The sequence below is a fragment of the Branchiostoma floridae genome, chromosome 15 (assembly GCF_000003815.2).
Source record: "Branchiostoma floridae strain S238N-H82 chromosome 15, Bfl_VNyyK, whole genome shotgun sequence".
NCBI lineage: Eukaryota > Metazoa > Chordata > Leptocardii > Amphioxiformes > Branchiostomatidae > Branchiostoma > Branchiostoma floridae.
In genome coordinates this window covers 18,817,766-18,843,548 of record NC_049993.1, presented here as the reverse complement: position 1 = coordinate 18,843,548, position 25,783 = coordinate 18,817,766, and the positions used below count along the sequence as shown (strand labels likewise).

The 25,783-nt window shown below is 41.0% G+C and overlaps 4 protein-coding genes across 5 annotated transcripts in view; 2 read left to right on the top strand and 2 right to left on the bottom strand.

Moving 5' to 3' along the window:
• LOC118431621 (ankyrin repeat domain-containing protein 13C-like) overlaps nt 1–177 on the bottom strand; it is a 32,615-nt gene extending 32,438 nt beyond the window's left edge. The window contains exon 1 of the mRNA XM_035842863.1: nt 104–177. Coding sequence (XP_035698756.1) covers nt 104–177 — 74 coding nt within the window. The remainder of the gene's footprint in view (nt 1–103) is intronic.
• The window catches only part of LOC118432282 (ankyrin repeat domain-containing protein 13C-A-like), a 109,501-nt gene that overhangs the window by 7,085 nt on the left and 76,633 nt on the right, over nt 1–25,783 (bottom strand). For both annotated transcript variants that reach the window (XM_035843820.1, XM_035843818.1), the window contains exon 10: nt 4,302–4,307. The gene's annotated coding sequence lies outside the window, so the exon portion shown is untranslated. The remainder of the gene's footprint in view (nt 1–4,301; nt 4,308–25,783) is intronic.
• LOC118431620 (chondroadherin-like) lies at nt 624–2,843 on the top strand. The gene is made up of 2 exons (XM_035842862.1): nt 624–1,665; nt 2,377–2,843. The coding sequence occupies exons 1-2, from the start codon at nt 624–626 to the stop codon at nt 2,841–2,843; spliced, it is 1,509 nt and encodes a 502-aa protein (XP_035698755.1).
• On the top strand, nt 13,403–15,796 carry LOC118431619 (leucine-rich repeat and transmembrane domain-containing protein 2-like). Its single transcript, XM_035842861.1, has 4 exons — nt 13,403–13,598; nt 14,178–14,295; nt 14,509–14,669; nt 15,405–15,796. The coding sequence occupies exons 1-4, from the start codon at nt 13,403–13,405 to the stop codon at nt 15,794–15,796; spliced, it is 867 nt and encodes a 288-aa protein (XP_035698754.1).

The window sequence follows — 25,783 nt, the reverse complement described above, 5'->3', positions numbered from 1 at the left end:
TTTCAAAATTCGAGGGGACGGAAAATTTGAGGCTGGCTACAACCCTGGTATAAGGACCAGGTCCCGACCCCTTGTCAAGACCAGATGGACCAGGGCACCCCACGGGGTCAGGACCTGGTCCATCTGGTCTTGACAAGACCGACCCTCCGTGGTCAGTTCTGGAGCGTGAACCTGCATGTCCGGACCTCATTGAGTCCTCTCCCTAGCTAGACAGTAGTTTGGCCTCTACCCAACATGTGTATCAAAAGCAGTGGGATTTCTGTGAAAAGTTGGTTCTGGCCAGTGGATATGACCCCGTTCTGGCCCAGCTGGAACCCTGAGTTTTTCAAACTTGCTGAATCCTGCCAACACAGAAGAACTGTCATGACTTTCTTTAACTATCTTATCTCAGTCTGTTTTAAAATGGAGGGGGCACCCTAATATGGACAAGGAATTTTTTTAAATTTCACGCGCTCGATCACTAGTTACAAGAGAGTGGTCAAGTTTTGATGAATGATTTTTTTACACAATCTAAAGAACAGACTTGGATTCATGTGGTTCACAAAGCCTTTTCTCTCCGCATTACTTCTCAAACCCTGCAAACACAGGTGAATCTATTTCATACAGGCTACACCCCGGGAAGTATGCCCAACAAAGCGAGGAGGCTGCTGGTTCTTCTGCTGATCATCCTGAAGGAAGCTGGACCGACCGCAGCCTGCAGCAGCAGCTGTTCATCAGACTGTTCCTGCAGCAACAGAGGCCTCACCGGTGTTCCTCAGGACCTGCCTACAGACATCACTTGGCTAAAGTTGGAAAGCAACGCCATCACAACCTTAAGTCAGACTGACTTCTCAAGATATAAGAGATTGATAATATTACATCTTCATTCCAATCAGATCTCCATGATCCACAACAAAACATTCCGCAACTTAACCAGCCTAACCTGGCTGGAGCTGGGGGAAAATCAGTTAACTACTCTCCCAGCTGACATATTTGTGGGACTGGGTAATCTGCAAACATTATCACTTTGGAGGAATGAGATTACTAGTCTTGCAGTTGACATATTTGTGGGACTTGGTAATCTGCGATACTTGTATCTTCACTCAAACCAGTTAACTACTCTCCCAGCTGATATATTTGTGGGACTGGGTAATCTACATTGGCTTTCCCTTGACAGGAATGATATCCACAGTATTCAGGCAGGCACCTTCCATGACACAACACAGCTTAGAATTCTAAAACTTGAATACAACAACATCAGAACCATCCCAGCTCACACATTTGGGAATCAACTTCAGCTTGAAGAACTGAGACTTAATCATAATAACATCAGCACTTTCCCTTTAGAAGCTTTATCAAAGTTGAATATTTCATTGATGTCAAAACTTATATTAAACAATAACCAAATGGAGACACTCCCAGCAATGGCATATGACATACTGGCCTCTGTTCCAGTTAGGGAAGCTTACCTACTAGATGACCTTGGTCCAACTGTTATTATTGAGAACAACCCCTGGCAGTGTGACTGTAGGATGGCTCCCTTTAGACAGAGGATGAATGGGTCTTACCCATTTGAAGCCGAAATCAGATGTGCTGGACCTGGTAACCTTGCAGGGCAACTCTTACAGGATGTAAATCCTGAGGACCTGATCTGTGAGGAGACGACACCAATATACTCCACTTCAAGCACAAAACATGTTGTTGACCCTGTAACCTTTAGGTTGTCAACAGTCAGCAATTCTCCTATTCATCAGTCAACAAAGTCAACACCAAAGGCATCAACATTGTCCCCAACATCCACCAACACACCCAGTGCTGACTCTAACCCAGACCAGTCTACAGTCATTGCTGCCTCTCTTTTTGATTCTTCAGCAATGTCCACATCAAAGGCAACTACATCATTCCCAACACAAAATGCGAGCAACACACCTACTGCTGCATCTCCTCTTTTCAATCCTTCCGCAAAGTTGACATCAGAACTTCCAACATCTGCTCAAACACCTCACAAAGTACCCACTGCTGACCCTAACCCAGGCTTGTCTACAGTCAGTACTGACTCTACTTTCACCTTTCAGTCCACAATGATGACAGAGAGCAATACTGGCCCTACTGGTAGTGGCATTGTCCTGCCTGTACCTGTGCTTGCTTTGCTGTGCATACTACCTGGACTCCTCATAATTGCCTTTGGAGTATGGTGCATGTATAAGAGAAGGAAAAGGGATCATACCGCTGTGCAAGACCCTAGTGCTGGCTCTAGTAATGCAAACCCCACATTTTATGGTCATCAGCAGATAAGGCAACCTGCAGACATAAACAGTCAATCTGAAATGACCCATGGACCAAGAAGAGATGACAGTCAGCATATCTATAATGTTCCAACTGATGACCCTGATTCAGAGTATGATACCGTAGCTGACATCAACCAACAAGAAAGTCCACACCATGAAAACATGCAGGGTCTTGACAGCTTTGGCTATCTGGTTTTGCCCCCTCCCCTTCCCCCTGAAAATCTAACTGGCCCTCAGGCTGATGCCCATAATGAATCAGGAGATGAAGCTGATCGCACAGTTGGTGGTCATGACACATGGGCAGATGACACAGAGTATGATGATGTCATTAGTCGGGTAAAATCTACAAAAGAAGACCCACAGTCCCACAAATATGAAAACAACCAGATGATTGAAGATGCTGCAGCTAGTCCACGGGATATTGTGTATGACAATGATGATGAGTCAGTTGATAACCAGTCCCAGAAAACAGCTGCTGGTGCTGATAGTCCAAACCACTATGAACCCCTGAGGAACCCCAGTGGTCAGCATCAGCACACCTACACATCCCTGCTGCCTCATGATTTACAACATTAAACAACACCTAACCGTTGCTTTAAGGAATCACTTTCTAAAAACAATGATTGGCCCCAAATAGGAGTCCTAAAACCTAGTAAAGCACACAAGATCATTGATAGAAAAGACTGTTTAGCATTTTGATAGAGAGATTTAATATCAATGTTTAAATAAGCAACACATCCACCTCAACCTATAGAGTATCTATACTTATCATACAGGAGAGCATTAGAAACAGCATATAGAGACAAAAATATAAAAGACCCCCCCCCCCCCGGAACTGTCTCGCCAGGATACACTTCTAGTATATCAAAGAATGTGTGGAGACCTATTGAACTCCATAAAGCTGAAGAACATGTTATTTCAAAATTGATCCTTTTCTTGTTAATTATCTATACCAGTTATTATATGAAGATTAAACAAATTCCAAAATATTACAAACTGAAGTGTTGAACCTATATAGCTTTTGTAAGCTTAGCTCTTACCACATGTTAGGGTAATAGGACTGTTTGATTACTGTGAATAATTTTAATACATGTACTGAAATTGTGTAAAATTGATAATGTCAACAGTTAATAATGTATAATAGCTTTGGAATAAGTGAGTCAAGGTACAAGTTTTGGTTGAAATACATGCAATTGTTTGGAAAACTACATGTAGGAGCTTGTTTAAAACTGTCTCTAATGTTATACCTAGAATTGACATATTGTAATGTCCAAACTGGAGCAAAAGAACATTGAATAATGAACAGAACCGCAACTTAATAATATCTGCAGCAGCTGCTGTACTTAATATGTGCTTGACTGTATTATTGTCATATAGTATTGCATGAAAATGATAATTGCAATGTAATAATGGATGCCAAGTAACTTTTAAATTAGTGTAACTAGTTTAACTTCAAGAAGTTGCTTGGTTAGTATATATTATAGCAAACACTCACATGTGAAAGAACGTGCCTGAAATTGCTTCCTATCACATATTTACCAAGTGCAGCTCACTGATGCTGTAATCCCTGAGTATGTTTTAGTTTGAATTGTTGTCTGTATATCTCTGTAGGCAAGCCTAGCTGCCTGGCTGATCTGTGTAATGTATTGTGACTTATTTTTTAATAAATGCTAAATACTGAGGGGAACTCAACTGTGTTGGCCAAGTGGTTCCCAGCCTCTGTGTGCCTGTGGAGCTGGTGTGTTACTCTGTAGGTCGGTTTTCAAGTAAAGCGGGATCAGAACATAGGCAAACATGCCTGTCCCTGGTGCTAAACACCATCCATACACCAAAACACGCCTGTCTTTAGTGCTGAACACCATCCACACACAGGAAACACACCTGTCCTTGGTGCTGAACACCATCCACATACAGGTAAACACATCTGTCCTTGGTGCTGAACACCATCCACAAGGGGTAAACACCTGTCCCTGGTGCTGAACACCATCCAAACACAGGTAAACACACCTGATCCTGGTGCTGAACACAGTCCACGCACAAGTTAACACACCTGTCCTTGGTACTGAACACCATCGACACAAACATTTCACTTTGTAGAATGCAAGATTAGGCCACAGCAAGTAAATTTTATGGATGACATCAGCGCGCGCATTAATTTTCGCATTACTTCAGAAAAAAAAAAACAAGATTTTTTTTCTTCTGCAGGGATGGTCAACATTACGATAAAGTACCAAAATGAGCAAATATGTTGTATTGTAGCCTAATAATTGTACTTGTAGAAGTGACACTTGCGAGGTACCCAGGGCTGTAGTTGTAGAAATGAAACTTATTGGATAGTGTAAAAGTGACACCAATATGGAAGCCATGAGTGTGGTTACCATCTTTGTTGGTGATGCCAGTCTACCACACTAGTGTCACTTTTACCCCACCAGTACATGTCTTGAATACAGGAATGAATGCCTTGTTGGCTCAGATACCATGTTTTTTTCCTTTAATTCTTGTTACAACATTCATCACAACTTTATGATGCATATTTTTGAAAATGTATCCATCTTGTTTTTTTCACCCATCTTGTTTTTTTCCCGCCCTATCGCACTATTTTTGCAGTCTGCAGAGGATGTCATCCATAAAATTTACTTGCTGTGGCCTTAGTGATAAATTTTGCTTTACAAAAAAAATATTGTTGACATTACTTAATAGAAGAAGTACAGCAGGTCGGCTACTATTAACAGTGAATTAAAAGAGCCCTTGGACTTTCGAAGCAAAATCCTGTAAGTATCTATCATAAATCATGGTAAATTTTACCTTTAAAGCAACATTCTCTAAAACAACTAAGTATTTGTTTCTGACTTCAAGGCAATTAACATTGTGTGACAAAAGACTTGTTATGTTCATATGGCTGCAACATGTAACTACAATAGCCTCATTCTCCTACGCAGAGGGACCACAGTCGTGTCAAAACGACTTGTGTTACCTCTGCTTTCTTGTGCAATCAGACCAGTTAGGGAGCGCCCTACTTATAAATATTAATGAGCTTGCCCTTACATGGGCAGTCAGCCGTTGGGGATCGGGCGTAGGAGGATGGGGCCATGTAATACGTAACATGATTGGCTGATAGCTTCCCAACGGCCTTTGCGAGACAGCTTACGACAACAACAAGCCCAAGAAAGGCCTATTCTCTGATTGGTTGACAGCTTGTTTGTGGCGACAATCATAATAACCACAGATAGGGCATGAAATAGCAGGGCCCCATAAGGTAATGCCGTTGGGGACCGAGCGTTAGGAGGATACAATAGCCTGTGTTTACACAGTCTCTCACTGGGGGATTAACCGCCCCCCTCCCCATGCACCTGTAACTGTCCAGTGGGCCGCTAGGAGCGTGCTGGAGTCAGGCCAGTAACTACCACAGGTATGACCTGTGGGCATGTCAGACAGGCACTGTGGGCTGAACCCTATAATTAACCTGAAGTAGTCCGACCACCTCATCAGCTCAGCACTGAGTTGAAGGACACACTGAAGGACGCTGTGACAGTTAAGACAGACTTTAAGGAGTTTGTAGACTGAAGACAACTTCCTGCCATACTGAGGTAAGTCAATCAACTTCTTCTCTGTGACCCTACAAGTTACCTGATGTATTCTGTCCATGACAGGAACAACAGAAGATAAATCAGATATTAGTACAATCAAAGGTTGGGTTCATACGTCATCACAAAATGGCGATGAGGAAATGTCAAACCGATCTGTCAGAACTTATAAGCACTTGTTGACACACAGACCAGGCTGAGCTATGTTCTCATATTAGTTTTAGTCAAAAATCTCTCTGTCCAAGATTTTCACCTCTTCTAAAAGAACAAGGATATTATGAAGGAGATTTCAAGGTCTCAAATAGAACTTGTGTCAACATTTTCTGGACTTTGAATTTTGATAATTATTTGACCTGCTTTGGGGTATTTGTCATTATGGTATCACTGTTAACTGCATTTCAGAGCATCCTTTGACAAGTTGTAACCGCTTACTTGCCAGACATTTTACTGTAAACTTACATGTACAGAGTATCACAAACAACTCATTATGCTCAGACGACTGGCACATCTAACTACCACATGTATCACCTGTGGGCATGTAACACATTAGGCACTGTCAACTGAACCTGGTGTCTCTATGTAACCTCAGGTAGTCCAACCACCTCAGTGCTGAGTTGAAGGACACTCAAGACAAACTCTCTGAGACTTCAAGAAGTTTGTAGACTGAAAACAAGCAAACTGGCATTACGCATACTGAGGTGAGTCAATCAACTCCTTCTCTGTGACCCTACATGATATTTGATATCTTTTTTGTCATGATATCTTTTTTTTTGAAATAGTAGTTGGAAAGATTGTGCAATCAAATGTTTAGTTCAAACGTCACAACAAAATGGCGATGAGGAAGTGTTGAAAACAGGAACATGTCAGAAGGAACTTGGTTGACACAGGTCAGCCACATTGTGATATTAACTTATTTTCCATCAAGTCAAAATCTCACTTTCAAGGATTTCCACTTCTAAAACTAGAAAAACTCATACAAGGATATTCAGAAGGAGATTTCAAGTCTCAACTAGAAAGGCCGGTATTTGCTTAGGAGCAAATTCAGCTATTTTCACTCCGCTCTCCCCCTTTATGCAAACATGGACTGTTCCAAAATTGAATTTGAAAAAATCCAATGTGAGAATGACCTGAAACTACGTTGCTACTATACTATTTTTATTATGTATACGGTAATCAAACTTTTATTTCTTGATAACAACACGCACACAGCATGCTAGTGTTTCCCACATTAGCAAAGAAGGCACCGTTTTACTTCAAGAAAAAAAGGTTTTATTTCACAAACGGAAATTGTGTTGTATTTTTTCTACAGATGCGTTAACACGTTATGCGACCCTAAACGTTGGTATTACGTACCCACAGCAGACAATAGCGTGGTTATGATTAAAGTTTTCCTGCTTATTTACACAAGGCAAGGGCAATTACTGCACCTATTAATATTCCAGGTTGTCACAAGCATAACTAATCTTCATACAAGCAGACCTCTCCAAACAAACTTCACTACACTTTTAACTCTTTACCAAGATATGCTTATTAGCCGTTTTTAGCATTTTTTTAAAATCCAATTGGATATCATGGCTGCACTGCAATGACATTATCAGTACAAATACATATAAAGTTATGCACATTGTATTCAGACAAAAAGGATCACATTCCGTTTTTATACCTAGAGTTAATCAGCTAATACATTATATTGATGAACAAAGATTATTAGCCCCTGTATGTTTGCACGAAGTCTGTTTCATATATCTAAATGTTTTGTATGCTTTTTGTCTAAAAAAGGACGCAGCAATTGCAGTAATTATACGTCTGTTATAACCTTAAAGTCCCATTTATTTTTCACATAAACTAACAGATCTCGAGAACCTTATTATGCGCGGCACTGCGCACGTGATCCACTAAGTAGTACTAAGTGGACGCAAGACCTTTGCTGATTGGCTACCGAGACAATCCAATTAGCAGACCGCGAACCCGCCGCACCTGCCAGCTGCGTGTTCAAGGACCCTTTTGTCGCTTTGTTTACCACAAATGGTGAAACATAGGAACGCGTTGAGCGCCGCTGAGAATACTGTAGTTGCAAGTTAGGAATTTACGTGTTTGCAAGCAAAAGTCAGTGAGATTTCTGAAACAACAGCAGTTCCGTGATAAACGGAATCTTCTCAAAAATAATAATTCAACGCTAATACATATGTCATTATTTTTTTTTAATGTGATCATGTGTACATGTGGCAGCAAGGCGACCCGCGTGGCGGTTGATTAGTCACTACCAGACTTCCGCCTGGTTGAATAGAGGACTTTTGCCAAGTTCAAGGAATAAAAGCCTAGTATATAACCTTCTTGGTTGGAGTTAATTGGCCTATAAGTGTTGCCTGGCCTGGCAAATTGCAAGTGGCAAACTATAGTCCTCGGCCATGTGACGTTAACTTATCTGGCGTGTTTCTGTCTTTTCTTGACAAATTTCTTCTATTTTTTGACGCGGAGCGGCTTTTAATTTTGGACAGTGTAACAGCGGGGCTCAAGCACCGCCAAATCGACCATGCCAAACAGCTCTGAGCTTTAGGCGTTGTGGTTTTCGCATTGGGATTGCGATATTGTTTCTCTCTGTTGTTGATGACTTGTTCTGTGGTGAATCCTGCACTTGAAATGAATCCTCTGGCCGGCCGACTCTCCTAGCATACTATTGACTCTACGAGGGTGAGTCAGAAAGTAATGCAAGTGGTTTCATAACAGACTCGTTTTTAAATCAATTGAGTTGAAATTTGGCACAATAGTAGAGGCATATGTCCTCTTGAGATTGAATTTTTTTAATTTGGTCTTTATCATTTTATGAGCAACTGAGTTGATTTCAAGATGAACACGCCCTTGGTAGCTTGTCAGACTATGAATTCCTCTAAATCTGACCCACTAAAAATCACTGTAGGAGGTTAAAATTACACATATATGATATCAAATGTCTCGATATGATGCATGCCGATTTTCATTTCTGAACTCGTAATGGTTCTTTATTTACAGCTGCTAGGATGGAGTAAGTTGTGATATAGAGTTGTTGGATTGATACACGAATTCGTGAGTTGTTGGTTAAAAGACTACTTTTCCAATAACCAAAAGAAACGAAACTTTACACAGTTATTAACTGTTTAAAGGCCAAAAAGTGTGCTAAGCTTTATTCCTCTTTGTTAATGGGCAAAGAAGGCTATAGAAACTTTTAATCATAACACCACAAATCTCATGACCCAGACGACCGCGTATACCTCACTCTACACCAGCAACGAAAAAAGAAAAACTGATCGGATTTCAGAGTTGAAAATAAGCACGTGGCTTATAGAGAAATGCAGCTTATTACATGTGCAGGCTCAGTCTCCTACAATAGCAAAAATTGGTTTAGGGAAATCGTTAATTGTACGTTAATTGGACCTCACTTTTCTTCTGACGGGATTCCTAGGGTATGATCATCTTGAAAGCTGGTCAGTCACTCATAAAATGATGAAAATAAATTTAGATATTTTAATCTCAAGAGGACATATGCCTCTACCTTTGTGCCAAATTTGAACTCATTCGATCAAAAAACGAGTCTGCAATGAAACCACTTGCATTACTTTCTGACTCACCCTCGTATTTGTCCACTTCCTACAATTAGACCACCGATCCGCGGAGCTTGGTAGAGGCTACACTTGACTGAAGGTGGCATCCTGTCTAAAATGTGCCTACGTATCTTGTGCTTGCGTCGAGATTTGTGACAATAAATTTGATTTGAATTGGTGACAATAGCGCTGAGAACAATGCCCTCACACCGAGTCATTATTCGTCGTTCATGAATTTGATAACAGCAGATATTCCAACAACACCCGCATTCGCCGGATGACGTTGCGACACGTGTTCATGAATATTAATTAGAGCAAGCAGGGGTGACCACGTGCACGGTCGCCACCTGGTCATACACGCTGTCATACACACAGGGAAGGTGATTACGTCATTTACCATATATGGTGAGACGCTCAGAGGCGGCGAAGACGAAAACGCAGACGAAAAAACCCCGCCAAATTGGCTTATAAATCATTTTTAAGTGATTTTGTGCCAAAAATGATAACAGGGTTCTTTTAGTAAATATCTCATGCACTATCATACCAAATTTCGGGTCCCTTGGGTTTAATACCTTGGCACGGGAGGCACAATTATACAGTTCGGTCAAAACACCACCTAAAAACATCCATAAAATCATTTTAAAAGTATATATCAGAAAACAGGAAAAAACGTCCGAGGGTATTGGCCCATGGTACACTTGTGCCAAATTTCAGGTCATTCGGTCCAAGATCGACGGAGAGGAATCACTTTAAAGGTCGTGACGGGAGAAAGAAAGAAAGAAAGAAAGAAAGAAAGAAGAAACAGTATGAAAACAATATTTTCACTCGAAGCGTACCTACGGTACGCGGAGTGAAAATAAATAGTACTTGTGTAAACCCGATAAGGAGGAAACAATTACAAGATCAGGGCTATGATTACCAGACGCACTGAAACGTTTGTGGGATACCGCAGTGAAAGGTGATCCAATAGTACATGGTAGATGGTGTGGGACTATGCAGAATGCCATCTACGTATTACATAGTACATACATGTAGTTACATACATGAGTGTGGTGTTACCTGAAAATTTAGAGGCCCGTGAAATGTCTGTTTACAAATGTCACTGCGAAAGAAATGTTTCACAATTTTGTTCCTAATGATCAGTGTTAATTTAATTTCTGCAGTTTGCATATTAATATACATGTATGTGATGTCTTCTGGGGTATTTCTGTTTACACAAAACCCCACAGCTGAAGGCAATGGACCGATCCCGAAGCCCCGCCCCCTGTTCGATCATGTTCTATTTCGAACACCTCCGTCAAAAACAGCGCTTGTCGGACAGAACTGGCCGCCGCCGCTATTTAGCTAATAATGACGACGGACTTCGGTTTTAGCTTTTCTGGCCCGGAAATCCTCTCAGACAGGGCCAAAAATGAATGCTATGCCTTCTTTGTTGAAGGATACGTCCACTGGGTACAGTCGTTTGAGGAGAGGGCTGATATAGTTGAGGTGAGGACGTCATAATTTCAGTCAAAGCGGAAGCGGAAGGTACCGCATAGCATTACCTTGCTGGTGGACAGGAATGCCCGGTTTCTGACATGTGGTCGATGCACGTGGAAACCAGGGTGTATATATCTGTGACAGGGTTTCTACTGCATTTGTTGCATGCATAACAGCTGCATTCATGCTCATGACAAAAAAAGAAATTCAGAAGAAAGCAGCTTGGGCACTCGTGGAGAGGGAGCTTGTACTACACGGCAATTAACTAGTAGGACCTTCTACAAAGTCTGCTAGTGCAGAATCCCGGGTCTGATACATACCATGCTCTACATTTGAATCCTGCCCACAAACAATGTAATGTTATGCAGTGGCTTTTCCTCCCCAAACAACTATATTCGGTGGTTGTAGCCTTAAAAAAAAGCACAGCATTTTTCTTTGGCCATTTCTGTCCCACTGGGACCGCGTAGCGCAGCTGGACCGTGTTCGGCCCGTGACCGAGAGGTTGTGGGTTCGAATCCGGCTGCCATGCTACCGATCTTGTGCCCTTGGGAAAGGCACTTAACACAACTTTCCTCACTTTACTCAGGTAAAAATGAGTACCTAGCTTCGGCTAGGGCCGTCCCTCGGATAGGACGTACAAAATGTAAAATGGAGGTCCCGTGTCTGGGGAGAGCCATATCCCAGGCATGTTAAAGAACCCCCCACACGTGCAATGGTGCGGTGTGCGATGGTGCAAAATCCTTCCTTCTAGAAATTTTTGGTGATTCTCTACAAATCACCCGGACTCCAGGGAGAATAGTGACATTAATATTATCAGTCACTAATGGAGATCTGTAATCAAACCAAACCAAACCAAACTGGGGCTGTTTTTGACGGAGGTGTTCAAAATAGAATAGGGGGTTCTACCTGGTTCTATTTGTTCGATATGTCGTTCGATTGGGATCGGTCCATTTGCAGCACCCTTTAAGAAATTGTAAACCCCGTACTTGCAAAAAACATTTGTTTATTTGTTTAATATTTGAATTCATCACACAGTGATTGGGAGGGCAAAACAGATTCAAACAGCCTTTACAAGTTGCCCTCCCTCACATAAAAATAACACCAGCACATACAAAGGAATAACATAAAAGCAACAACATCAATGCATACAATACAGGTCATAATACCGGTCATATATATATGGAAGGCATAATCATTATTGCAAGCTATGCTGTCACAAACAACTCATTATGCTCAGACGACTGGCACATCTAACTACCACATGTATCACCTGTGGGCATGTAACACATTAGGCACTGTCAACTGAACCCGGTGTCTCTATGTAACCTCAGGTAGTCCAACCACCTCAGTGCTGAGTTGAAGGACACACTAAAGACAAACTCTCTGAGACTTTAAGGAGTTTGTACACTGAAAACAAGCACACTGGTATTACGCATACTGAGGTGAGTCAATTAATTCTCGGTGCCCCTACATGATATTTTATATCTTTTTTGTCCACAAGAGTAGTTGTCACGATTGTGCAATCAGATATTTGATTCAAATCAGACAAATGTCACAACAATATGGAATGAGGAAATGTCAAACAGGAACATGTCAGAAGGAACTTGGTTGACACAGGACAGCCACATTCTGATATTAACTTACTTTTTATATCTATAGCTAGTCAAAAATCTGACTTTCCATGATTTCTACTTCTAAAACTAAAGAAACAAGAATACTTGAATACATGAATATTTGGAAACGGATTTGAAGTGCTTGTGTTAATCTACATGCAAGGAGGAAACAATCAGGGCTATAATTACCACAAGTACCCAAACGTTTGTAGGATCCTGCAGTAAATGGTGATCCCAATTGACAATTGGCGTCGGACCATGCAGAATGAGCTGCATGTTTGCTCGTAAATTTGTAATAATTTCATTAACTGCAACCAACAGTGCAGCCTTATGATGGAACTTAATATACCATCTAAACATCCAGGTCAAACAAAGTCACATACCAGGGGCCCAAAATTGACCTTGACCTTTGTCTTTCCAACACCAAGAGGTTCTTGAGTTATGCTGACTACAAACATCCCGAAAACACAAACAAAACGACAGACAGACAGATACACCCAAAACTATTCTTCATTTTTCATGCAAATAAAAGCAGTGTAATCTCTGAGAAAAGTTAGTTTTGACCCCATTCTGGTCCTTCTGGAACCCTGATTTGTTCAAAACTTGCTGAACCCTGCCAACACATATGAACTTTGATGTTTAACTTATCTTTTTTTTTAATAAGTTATCTCAGACTGTTACATACAAATTGTATAATCGGCTACACAGCCAGTATTATGGATATGATTTGTTAAAGCTTAGGCCAGTGAAAGTTGGTTCAAGCCAGTGGAAAGGTCAAACTGGCCCCTAATTGGAACCACAGATTTTTTGCCAAACTTCTCAAACCCTTTCAAGCTTTAAAGTATCTAATCTCTGTTATATATATCAAGCTACACCCCGGTATGTCCAACAAAGCGAGGAGGCTGCTGGTTCTTCTGCTGATCATCCTGAAGGAAGCTGGACCGACCGCAGCCTGCAGCAGCAGCTGTTTGTCACAATGTTACTGCAGCCGTGGCAGAGGCCTCACCAGTGTTCCTCAGGACGTGCCTACAACCATCACTTGGCTTGACTTACGGAGCAACGCCATCACAAACATAAGTCAGTCTGATTTCTCAAGGTACAGGAGCTTGACAAGATTAGATCTTCATTCCAATCAGATCTCCATAATCCATAACAAAACATTCCACAACTTGACCAGCCTAACTTCCCTGCACCTGGGGAATAATCAGTTAAATACTCTCCCAGCTGACATATTTGTGGGACTTGGGAACCTACAAAAATTGTATCTTTACTCAAACAAGTTAACTACTCTCCCAGCTGACATATTTGTGGGACTTGGGAATCTGCAGACCTTGTATCTTTACTCAAACCAGTTAACTACTCTCCCAGCTGACATATTTGTGGGACTTGGGAACCTACAAATCTTGTATCTTTGGTCAAACCAGTTCACTACTCTCCCAGCTGACATATTTGTGGGACTTGGTAGTCTGAAGGAATTGTTTGTTGGGTCAAATGCATTTACTACTCTCCCAGCTGACATATTTGTAGGACTTGGGAACCTACAAAGCTTGTCTCTTTCCTCAAACCAGTTAACTACTCTCCCAGCTGACATATTTGTGGGACTTGGGAACCTACAAAGCTTGTCCCTTAACTCAAACCAGTTTACTACTCTCCCAGCTGACATATTTGAAGGACTTGGTAACCTAAAGTGGCTTTACCTTAACAGTAATGACATCCGCAGAATCGAGGCAGGCACCTTCAATGACACAACGCAGCTTAGCGTTCTAGATCTTAGGTACAACAACATCAGAACCATCCCAGCTGGCACGTTTGGGAATCTACGTCAGCTTGAAAAACTGAGACTTGGTTATAATGACATCAGCACCTTCCCTTTAGAAGCTTTATCAAATTTGAATATTCCACTGTCAGAACTTGGGATACAAAATAACCAAATGGAGACACTTCCAGTCATGGCATATGATATTCTGGCTTCCATTCCAACTGACAGTGTTAGGATTGACAACAACCCCTGGCAGTGTGACTGTAGGATGCTTCCCTTTAGACAGAGGATGAACGGGTCTTACCCATTTGAAGACCAGATGAAATGTGCCGGACCTGGCAACCTTGCAGGGCAATTCTTACGATATGAAAATCCTGAAGACCTGATCTGTGAGGAGACGACACCAGTCTACTCCACTGTAAGCACAAAACATGTTGTTGACTCTACCCTTAGCTTGTCTGCAGTCATCAGTTCTTCTCCTTTTTATCAGTCAGGAAAGTCAACATCAAATTTGGTAACATCACCCCCAACACCCACCAACACACCCACTGCTGACTCGAACCCAGGCTGGTCTATAGTCAGTACTTCAACAAAGGCAACATCAAAGGTGCCAACATTGTTCCCAACACCAAGCAACACACCCAAAGCTGCTTCCTCTCGTTTCAATCCCTCCGCAACGTTGAGATCAGAACTTCCAGCATCTTCCCAAACACCCCACACAGTAACAACTGCTGACTCTAACCCTGGATGGTCTCCAGTCAGTACTGACTCTCCTTTTGGTTTTCAGTCAACAATGACAGAAAGCAATGCTGACCCTAATGGTAGTGGCCCCTTCTTGACCATCCCCCTGCTTGCTACTCTGGGTGCTCTTCTTGGAATATTCATCATTTCCACTATTGCCCTTGCAGTTGGGTGCATACATAAGAGGAAGGAAAGGGATCATACTTCTGTGGTAGCCTCCAGTGCTGGGTCTAGTAACTCAAACCCCACAGGCACATCCAGTGGTCAGGATCAGATAAGGCAGCGAGCAAACATAATCAGTCCATCCGAAATGACCCATGATAGACCAAGTACAGATGACAGTCAGCATATCTATAATGTTCCAACTGACGACCCTGATACAGTTGAGTATGACACCATAGCAGAAATCAACCAACAGGAAAGTCCACACCAAAGTGCAGGAAACATGCAGCATCTCGGCAGCTATAGTGATGTTTATGAGATTCAATCTCCCTCCTTGGGCCCTGAAAATGGTGCCCATCCACAAGCAAGACAAGGCCCACAGTCCAACAAATATGAGAACAGCCAGGTCATTGCAGCAGCTGCTAAAGATGCTGCAGCTGGTCCTCAGGTTATCATGAATGAGGATGAATATGAGTCAGTTGATAACCAATCCCAGACAGCAGCTGCCCCTGGTGCTGATAGTCCAAACCACTATGAACCCCTGAGGAACCCCAGTGGTCAGCAGCAGCACACCTACACATCCCTGCTGCCTCGTGATTCACAACATCATTAGACAACACGTAACCATTGCTTTAAAGAATCACTTTCTAAAAATAATGATTTGGCCCTAAGTAGGAGTCCTAAAACCAACCTATAGTAAGGCACAACAGATCGCTGATAGGGAAGACTGTTAAGGATGTTGATAGAGAGGTTTTCCTATCAATCTTCAAATCAGCAACACGTCCACCTACATGTATAGAGTAAGTAGCACCATTATACTTATCATACGGTTGGACATTAGAGACAACAGATAAAGACAAAAATATTAAAGACACCCCCCCCCCCATAAAAAGGAGTACCTACATGTATGCTGAAGGAACTGCCTTGCCAGGATCCTTTGGCGGGAGCGGAAGGTACGCGTGCCTTGAACGTTAGAGTACAAGTCTTTGTCGGCGAATTTACCAACATTGCACATGGCAATATCAATCATTTTCAGTAGATTTAACTTTGGCAGGGTCAGTTGAATTTTGAGACGATCCTGACAATGTTACTTGGTGAGAAAGATCAGTGGGTAACTGAAATTATATGTAACTTATTGCTCATGGTCAATTGATCAAAATTTTCTCTATTATAATAGTGACCACCTGTCTATATATATATATATATATATATATATATATAATGGCCACATTTCTCCAGTCCCTTAGGCTGCTATAGACAGGTTTGACTGTACAAAATTGATCCTTTTCTTGTCAATTAGCTATACCTGTTATTATATAGTATTACATATTTTTAAACAAAAGCCAACATGTTACAAACTGCAGTGTGGAATCTGTAAATAATTATAGCTTTTGAAATCTTAATACAACTGTAGCTTTATTTTGTAAGCTTAGCTCTCACCAAATGTGAGGGTGTTAGGACTATTTGATCACTGTCAACAGTTAATAATGGATAATAGTTTTGGAATTAGAGAGTCAAAGTACATATTATTCAAAATACATGCAATTTTTTGGAAAACTAGTTTAAGACTATATTCCCAGTGGTAAGTTGGTGGTGTGAATTATAAGTTATAGTGCCATTTGTAGCAGCTTGTTTAAAACTGTCTCTAATGTTATACTTAGAATTGACATATTGCAATGTCCAAACTGGAGCAAAAGAGCACTGAATAATGAACAGAATGGCAACTTAATAATATCTGCAGCAGCTGCTGTACTTAATATGTGTTTGACTGTATAACTGTCATATAGTATTGCATGAAATGATAATTGCAATGTAATAATGTATGCTAAGTAGCTTTTAGATTAGTGACTTAGGTAACATACTAGTCTTAAAGAAGTTGCTTGGTTGGTAACGGCATAGAACATTTATCCGACACTTTCCAGCATTTTCAACACTGAACCATGAATAAACAAGCAGACTTTTGGGCATTCCGGAAACTATTTAGTGCACTGCTTACTATGTTTCCCCGGCCATCACTACACGTGCATTGGTCTCCCACTTTCCGTGGTATCAGCAGAAATTAACACTTCAAAGAGAGTGTAACTGATAGCAAGTCCCTTGGGATTCTATTCCCAGGGGAACTTTAATCCGTCACAATAATATGACAAGGCTGATTATCAACGAATTTCATATTTACAACGTCAAATTTGTATCAATCGGCAGGCACTTACTCAAGGTTTCATCGGCAAATCGGCATGTCGGTAAACTAACGGCATCGCGATCTAAACATGGCCCGAAAATGCATCAAGCAGTGGCAAATCCTTTCTGCTGTTCCACTTCACGGTTATGACGTTCTATGAAACTTTTAATCCGTTGTTTGATAAGAAAATGTCGGTAAATACGTTGTTTTGTGAATGGCTCCCAAAAAATATACCCACACAACACACTACAAACTCCTTACAGTACGTCCCCATGTGGGGCTGTTGGTATCGCCGGTGAGATCCGCCTTACTGTGTATTGGGATGTGAGCATTACAGATTGGGGGTGCTGATGCACATTTTCAAAATGGCGCCTGCGTTCGGAAGGCTGCCGATAAGCATAACAAAGCCGCGTTGTACTTGAAGGAGAGACATTCCAAGGCATGTTGGTTGTCATCAATGGACAGTTCATTGATTTGTTATTTATTCACTGTGATTATGGTTTTGTAATGTAAAGACGTAATGTAAGATCCCTCGAAATCATGACCTCTGCCCCCTTCCCACGGCTTCACTATCGGCAGGAAAACACACCGGAAGATTGATTAACTTGCTGCTCCAACATGCGATCTTTGAGAGCTCAAATTTTCAAGGTTTTATGTCATACATGTTACTGGTTTTATAAAGCACTAGAAAGAATTTGCATGCAAGCGGTAGATTTTTACTGACAGATAGGTGATGAAAAGTGTCGGATAAAAGGGGTGTCGAATATACAGTTTGTGCCGTTATATGTTATAGCAAACACTCACGTGAACTTACTGCAGCTCACTGATGCTGTACTCCCTGAGTATGTTTTAGTTTGAGTTATTGCCTGTATATCTCTGTGGGCAGATAACAAGCCTAGCTGCCTGGCTGATCGGTGTAATGTATTGTCATATTTTCAATAAATGCTTAGTAATAAGGGGAACTCAACTGTGTTGGCCAAGTGGTCTCCAGTCTATGTGTGCCTGTGGAGTTGGATTGCTACTCTATAGGTCAGTTGTTACGTAAAGTGTGATCAGGATAGAGGTGAACATGCCTGTCCTTAGTGCTGAATGCCATCCATACACCTAAACAAAACTATCTTTAGTGCTATACACCATCCACACACAGGCAAACACACCTGTCCTTGGTGCTGAACACCATCCACACACATGCAAACACACCTGTCCTTGGTGCTGAACACCATCCACACACATGCAAACACACCTGTCCCTGGTGCAGAACACCATCCACACACAGGTAAACACACCTGTCCTTGGTGCTAAACACCATCCAAACACAGGTAAACACATCTGTGCTTTGAGCTGAACACCATCCACACACAGGTAAACACATCTGTCCTTGGTGCTGAACACCATCCACACACAGGTAAAACACACCTGTCCTTGGTGCTGAACACCATCCACACACAGGTAAACACACCTGTCCTTGGTGCTGAACACCATCCACACACAGGTAAACACACCTGTCCTTGGTGCTGAACACCATCCACACACAGGTAAAACGCCTGTCCTTAGTGCTTAACGCCATCCATACAGGTAAAAACATCTGTCCCTGGTCTTAACACCATCCACACTCAGGTATCTGCATCTGTAATTGGTGCTAAACACCATATATATATAGGCAAACGTACCTGTCCCTGGTGCTGAACACTATCCCCACAAGAAACCTGCTTCGTAGAATCATAGTGAAAATGTTTGCTTACGAATTATTTACTGACAAAACTTAATGTAGTATTAGAAACGGTCAACTACGATTTATGAAGAATTCAAATAGCCCTCTAAACCTCTCTTAAGTCTTATTTTCCATGATTTACACATCGTATTTATATTATGCTATGTATGATGGGCCCCCTTGGAAATCAATTACGTTGCAGGGCTACCAAACTGTCTCTAAGATGAGAGTGTCTCTAAATAAACATATAATAAATGTCATCCTTGTATTGCAGACTTTAGGCTCACTACAACTAGATAAATATTGAATGCAAGGTCTAATTGTTTTCAAGTATGTATGTCCTGGGCTAGTGAAAACAATGATTGCAATGTAACTGAATTGATAGTTCATCTCAAAAGGCACGATGATGTTAAGTGTTAAAACCACATGGTTCAAGCCAATGACAAGAATTGTTTCAAGAATCAAGTTTCAGAAGTTTCATGATTTTTGGAACTTAGCATATTTTTCACATCAAAAGGAAATATCCACAGAAACCAATGACATTAAGCAAACTTAAGGGTTTTCAGCTACAAGTAAGGTAAAATTTTAAAGAGCCTTTTGGACTTTGGAAGCATGAACAAAATTCTGTGCAAGATAACTAGCTTCAATTCTAAAGGAAAACTTCTTTCTTTAAAGAAGGGTTACTGTAAATACATTTAAGTTCGCAGGGATTTAAGTTCACAGTACTGGGAAAATGGACTGTTCGCGGTGGTTTGAAGTTTGCGGTGAAGTTGCCACAGCGAAAACCACGAACATAAAACCACCGTGAACATTTCTGCATATACAGTATTCTCCGAATTGACTTTTTTGATTCTGACTTCAAGGCACTTTACAGTGTGTCACAAACAGCTTTTTATGGTTGGCACATGTAACTACCATAGCCTGTGTTTACACAATATCTCACCGGGGGATTAACTGGCCCCTCCCCATGCACTTGTAACTGTCAAGCGGGCCGCTAGGAGCGCCCTTGAGTCAGGCCAGTAACTACCACAGGTATGACCTGTTGGCATGTCAGACAACAGGCACTGTGGGCTGAACCCTATAATTAACCTGAAGTAGTCCGACCACCTCATGAGCTCAGCACTGAGTTGAAGGACACACTGAAGGACACTGTGACTGTTAAGACAGACTTTAAGGAGTTTGTAGACTGAAGACGTCTTCCTTCCATACTGAGGTAAGTCAATCAACTTCTTCTCTGTGACCCTACAAGTTACCTGATGGCTATTCTGTCCATGATAGGAACAATAGAAGATAAATCGGATAGTGCAATCAAAGGTTTGGTTCATACGTCATCACAAAATGGCGACGAGGAAAAATGTCAAACAGGTCTGTCAGAATAGGCACTTGATAACACACACATCAGCCACATTCTGATCTCCTTTTTAGTCAAAAATATCACTTTCCAAGATTTGCACTTCTTCTAAAAGAACAAGGTCAAGGATATTAGGAAGGAGATTTCAAGGTGACCGTCTCAAATCATACTCGAGTCAACATTTTCTGGACTTTACACATGAATCATGATGTGACCTCTTTTAGGGTATTTGTCACTATACATGGTGTAACAGCTGCACCCTTTCAGACATTGTAACACCGTATAATATTAATAGCCAAACATTTTACTTGTAAACTTACAGTGTATCACAACAACTCATTATGCTCAGACGACTGGCACATCTAACTACCACATGTATCACCTGTGGGCATGTAACACATTAGGCACTGTCAACTGAACCCAGTGTCTCTATATGTAACCTCAGGTAGTCCAACCACCTTAGTACTGAGTGGAAGGTCACACTTAAAACAAACTCCTGAGACTTTAAGGAGTTTGCAGACTGAGAACAAGTAAACTGGCATTATGTATACAGAGGTGAGTCAATCAACACCTCCTCTATAACCCTACTACTATATTTGATATCTTTTTTGTCCAAGAGTAGTTGAAAGATTGTGAAATCAAATGTTTGGTTCATAATAATAACAGTCAAAACAAAATGGCAGAGGAAATGTCAAACAACATGTCAGAAGGCACTTGATTGACACAAAGATCAGCCACATTCTGATATCAAATATTTTACAAGTCAAAAGTCTCACTTTCTACACATTTTGTAGGATTTCTACTTCTAGAACCTGAGGGAAAATTGTACAAGTATAGTAGAGGAGAGATTTCAAGGTCAAAGATATAATGTACAAATGTAGTACTTTTGTCAATGTGACAAGAAACAACAGTTACCACATGTACTAAATCAGGGCTAAAATCTCAGGTAGTATAATCATTGTGGGGGCCTGAAGGAAATGGGAGGATTTACATGACATTGTAAAAGTATCTCAGCACAATAAATATTTCAAAACCCTGTTCCTAAATAGTCTTTATCTTCCAGAGTTTGCATATTGATAATTACTGTAAATGCAGAAATGTTTGCGGTTTTTGCGGTGACCACTTCACTGCAAACTTAAAACCACCAAGGACATTTGTCTAATGTATGGTATTAGACTGCAGTCTATGGTGTAACGTGAACTTAAAACCACCGCGAAAATTCCTTTTTCCCGCTACCGCGAAATTAAATCCCTGCGAACTTAAATGCATTTACTGTATGTGACCTTTTGGGGTACTTGTTACTATACATGGTACCACAGCTGAAGGTGTATTGCCATATTCTACCACTTTGGTATATTATATTTCCAATATTTCTGCATAAACTTCAATGTAATTATGGGTGTTACTTCTAGCATCTGAGGAAAACTTGCATACAAGAATACTGTAATTCCTGATTTTTTCACTGTACTTTTATGTTCACGGTTTTCACTGTGACGACTGAAACGTGAACTTATCATTACAGATAACAAATAATTCACAGACTTTTTTTAATGCTCACCTGCTGCCATTGTACAGTATTAGTGGGGGGGGGGGTGATTTCAAGATGTAAGACTTTTGTCAACATGACAAGTAGGAAACAACTACTAAATCAGGACTGAAATCAGCACATTGTGGGAGCCTGCAGGAAATAATGGCGGAATTTACAGTGCCTCAGTGCAATAAGTATTTCACAATGATCTTGTTCCACCTAAATGATTAGTATTGATTTTCTGAAGTTTGCATTGATAATAATGTGACCTCTTTTGGGGTACTTACTAATACATGTCATGATATATACATGGTGCTACAGCTGAAGGTGTTTTGCAGCATTCATTGTATAGCCACATGCATGTACAGTCAGACCTGTATTAGCGGCCACCTTTGTATACCAGCCACCTGCCCATAGTGGCCACTTTTTGTCGGTCCCTTGGATTCGTAATGATTAAGAAATAGGCTTAGCGGCCACCTGTCCAACGCGGCCACGGCCACACGATTTCCGGTCCCGCAGGTACAAAAACACTGCCGATTACGGCCACGCGGACCGCTGATCTATGTTTCGACACGCGTTCAGCCATATACAGAGGCTGTATCGTCAGCCTACGCCGGATTTAAAACCTCTTTGATTTATTTTCAAAACAAAACTTCGTAAATTGGCGCTATACCCATACCCGCTGACAAAAGAGGTCATATAAGGTCAATAGACGACACCAATATTACGGAGGTAAATTGTGTTAAAGTTACGTTCTAATACACTATCGCTTAGAATAATTTACATCACAAAAACTTTCTTGATAAATTGTTACAAAGACAAAATGATATGAACTTCAGACTATGGTTGATTTTATTCTTACATTTATTAAGAGATAAGTCTAAAATGACGAGACTTTTCTTGTGAGTACCAGATTAGCATAATGGGCGAATCTGACGTGTGAACGCGAGCGGGAACACACGGACGGCGAAGTATCAAAGGATACAAGACGAAAGATCAAATAAATATGACGATACCGGTCTCTTCAGACAATATCAACTGTAGAACATTTAAAAATTTTGATGACTTTTGTTTTCTTAATACATGTAGTGTAAAAATCATTGCAGTACATGTACAGTACTGCATTATACGAATAAAGATCAGTGGGTACTAAAACCATGTGTAACTTATTGCTTGTGGTCAATTAATTAGCATATTCTCTATAGTGGCCACTTCTCTATAGTGGCCAATTTTGACCAGTCCCTTGAGTGGCCGCTATAGACAAGTTTGACTGTACATATCAAAAATATTATATACTTTTAACTGTAATTTTAACTGTATAGAAATTTAAACTGTAAAGTTTAACTACAGTAAATACTGTATGTCACAAGCGACTCACTATGTTCAGACGACTTGTATCACCTGTGGGCATGTAACACATTAAAACACATTAAAACACAGTCAACATCTATATTTAACCTCAGGTAGTCCAACCACCTCAGCGCTGAGTTGAAGGACACACTTAAGACAAACTCTCTGAGACTTTGCAGAGTTCCCAGACAGAAAACATATACTGAGGTGAGTCAATCAACTCGTCCTCTGTTAGTGTTACCCTACATGATGCAGTGTGCCTGTGTTTCTTTGTTGATTACAGATAGAGGTAAAATTGTTTGAAGAATTGTCAGATCAAATATTTGGTGCATACATCATTGCAAAATTGCAATAAGGGTATGTCAGAAGGAACTTGGTAAATTGCCAGTCAGAATCAGATAGTAGCCTTCTTTTCACTCTTTAAACTAAAAATATCACAAACTTAAATTTCATTATTTCTACTCAAATATAACGTTGGTAGGAAGGAGATTTCTAAGGTTACTGTACTTTTGTCAACAGAATTTTCATTTCAGTAGCTTAAACTATTACCACATCAAAATTTTCAGTGCTACGGTCTTTCTTGTTACCTTTGCCAAGAAGAATTTGCTTTTGGTTGCATTTGTAATGGGTACATTGTGTATGTGTGTCATGTACATGTACATCATAATATATGTGGATGTGGATGAAGATATGTGTGTGTGTGCATGTGTGTGTGTGTTTATGTGTGTTCGTGTGTGCATGTGTGTGTCTGTGTTTGTGTAAGTGTGTGCATGTGTGTGCGTGTGAGTACATGTGTGTGTAAGTGTTTATGTGTGTGTTTGTGTGTGTCTCTGTGTGCATATGCGTGTTTGTGTTTATGTGTGCGTGCGCATGTATATGCGTGTGCATATGTTTGTATGTGTTTGCGTGTCTTTGTGCATGTGTGTTTGTGTTTATGTCTGTGTGTGCATGTGTGTGTCTCTGTTTATGTGTGTGCGTGCGTGTGCACATGCATGTGTGCGTGTGTGCATGTGTGTGTGCATGTGTCTGTGTGCATGAGTGATTGTGTGTGTGTCTGTGTTTATGTGTGTGTGTGCGTGTGCATGTGTGTGTGTATGTGTGCATGTGTGTGCGTGTGCATGTGTGTGTGCATGTGTGTGTGTGCATGTGTGTGTGTGCGTGTGTCTGTGTGCATGAGTGATTGTGTGTCTGTGTTTATGTGTGTGTGCGTGTGCATGTGTGTGTGTGTGTGCATGTGTGTGTGTGCATGTGTCTGTGTGTCTGTGAGCATGTGTGTGTGTGCATGTGTGTCTGTGTTTATGTGTGTGTGTGCATGTGTGTTTGTGTTGAAGCAATCCATCCCGCTGTCCTTCTTTAAGTTACATGACGTACATTGCAACAAATTTTCATGATTTTGTCAACTACAGATCTGATACAGCCTTATATGCCATTCTATGTTTACATACACCATTTCCTACTCCATTAACAATCCAGAAATCCATTCCTACATCTTTATTACGTAAACCTATATGTATTTATGATGATAAATAGTTGGGTGCACCCACAGAAAAATATTTGGTGCACAGCTCCAATTTTGGGTGCACATACACCCAGTATTGGGTGCACATGCACCCGAGTTGTGCGAGTAATTTTCTTTTGGTGCAAGTGACTTTTTTGCTCAACTTCCATGGCCAGCCCAAAATGAATGTCGAGCCCTGATTACTCATTAGTCAAGCAAACAATTTGACCCAAGAAGACCTGGTGTTCAATCAGGTGCTGAGCCATATATAAGCTGTAGGATTATTTGGCCAGAAAATCCTGACTGTATCCCTGCATTGCATCCTGCAGCTGGACGTAAGTCTTCATTGGTCCTTTCTCTGTTTGGCGTTGGAATCTTGCAGAATGGCACTTGGACCCGTCTTGAAAAAGTAAGACATTGCAACTGGATAAGAGATGGTGTCCCTATATCTTTGTTATATAATTGAGGTTGGCAGGGATGACTTTTCTCTGGTGGTACCACAAAACGCTGTACTTTATCCATGTGAAAGTCAGCGTGGGGTTCTCCTTGCCACCTCCACGCTTTGATTTGGCCATCCAACTGCCAATAGGGCAGATATACTCTACTCAATGTGCCAAAAATAAACATGTAAGTTCTGTATATCAAATGTAACATCAGAAAGGATTGATTGAAACATTCAAATCTGTGCCCATACCAACAGAACAATTAAGTGTTGAACACAATTTGGGAAATTTGGGCACTTTTTTTGGTGAGCATCCAGGTAAGCAAGCCTGGTGCTCATTCCATGAGTAATCAATAATAATGAAATATGATCATTACCAAAGTCAATATTCCAAACTTTTTGTGCCAATTTTATATTAGGCTACACCCCAGTATGTCCAACAAAGTGAGGAGGCTGTTCAGGCGCGGATTAGGGGGGGGGTGCACCCGGTGCGCGCCCCCCCTTTGGCTGGACCCCAAAAAAAATTCGGCTGGACCACAAA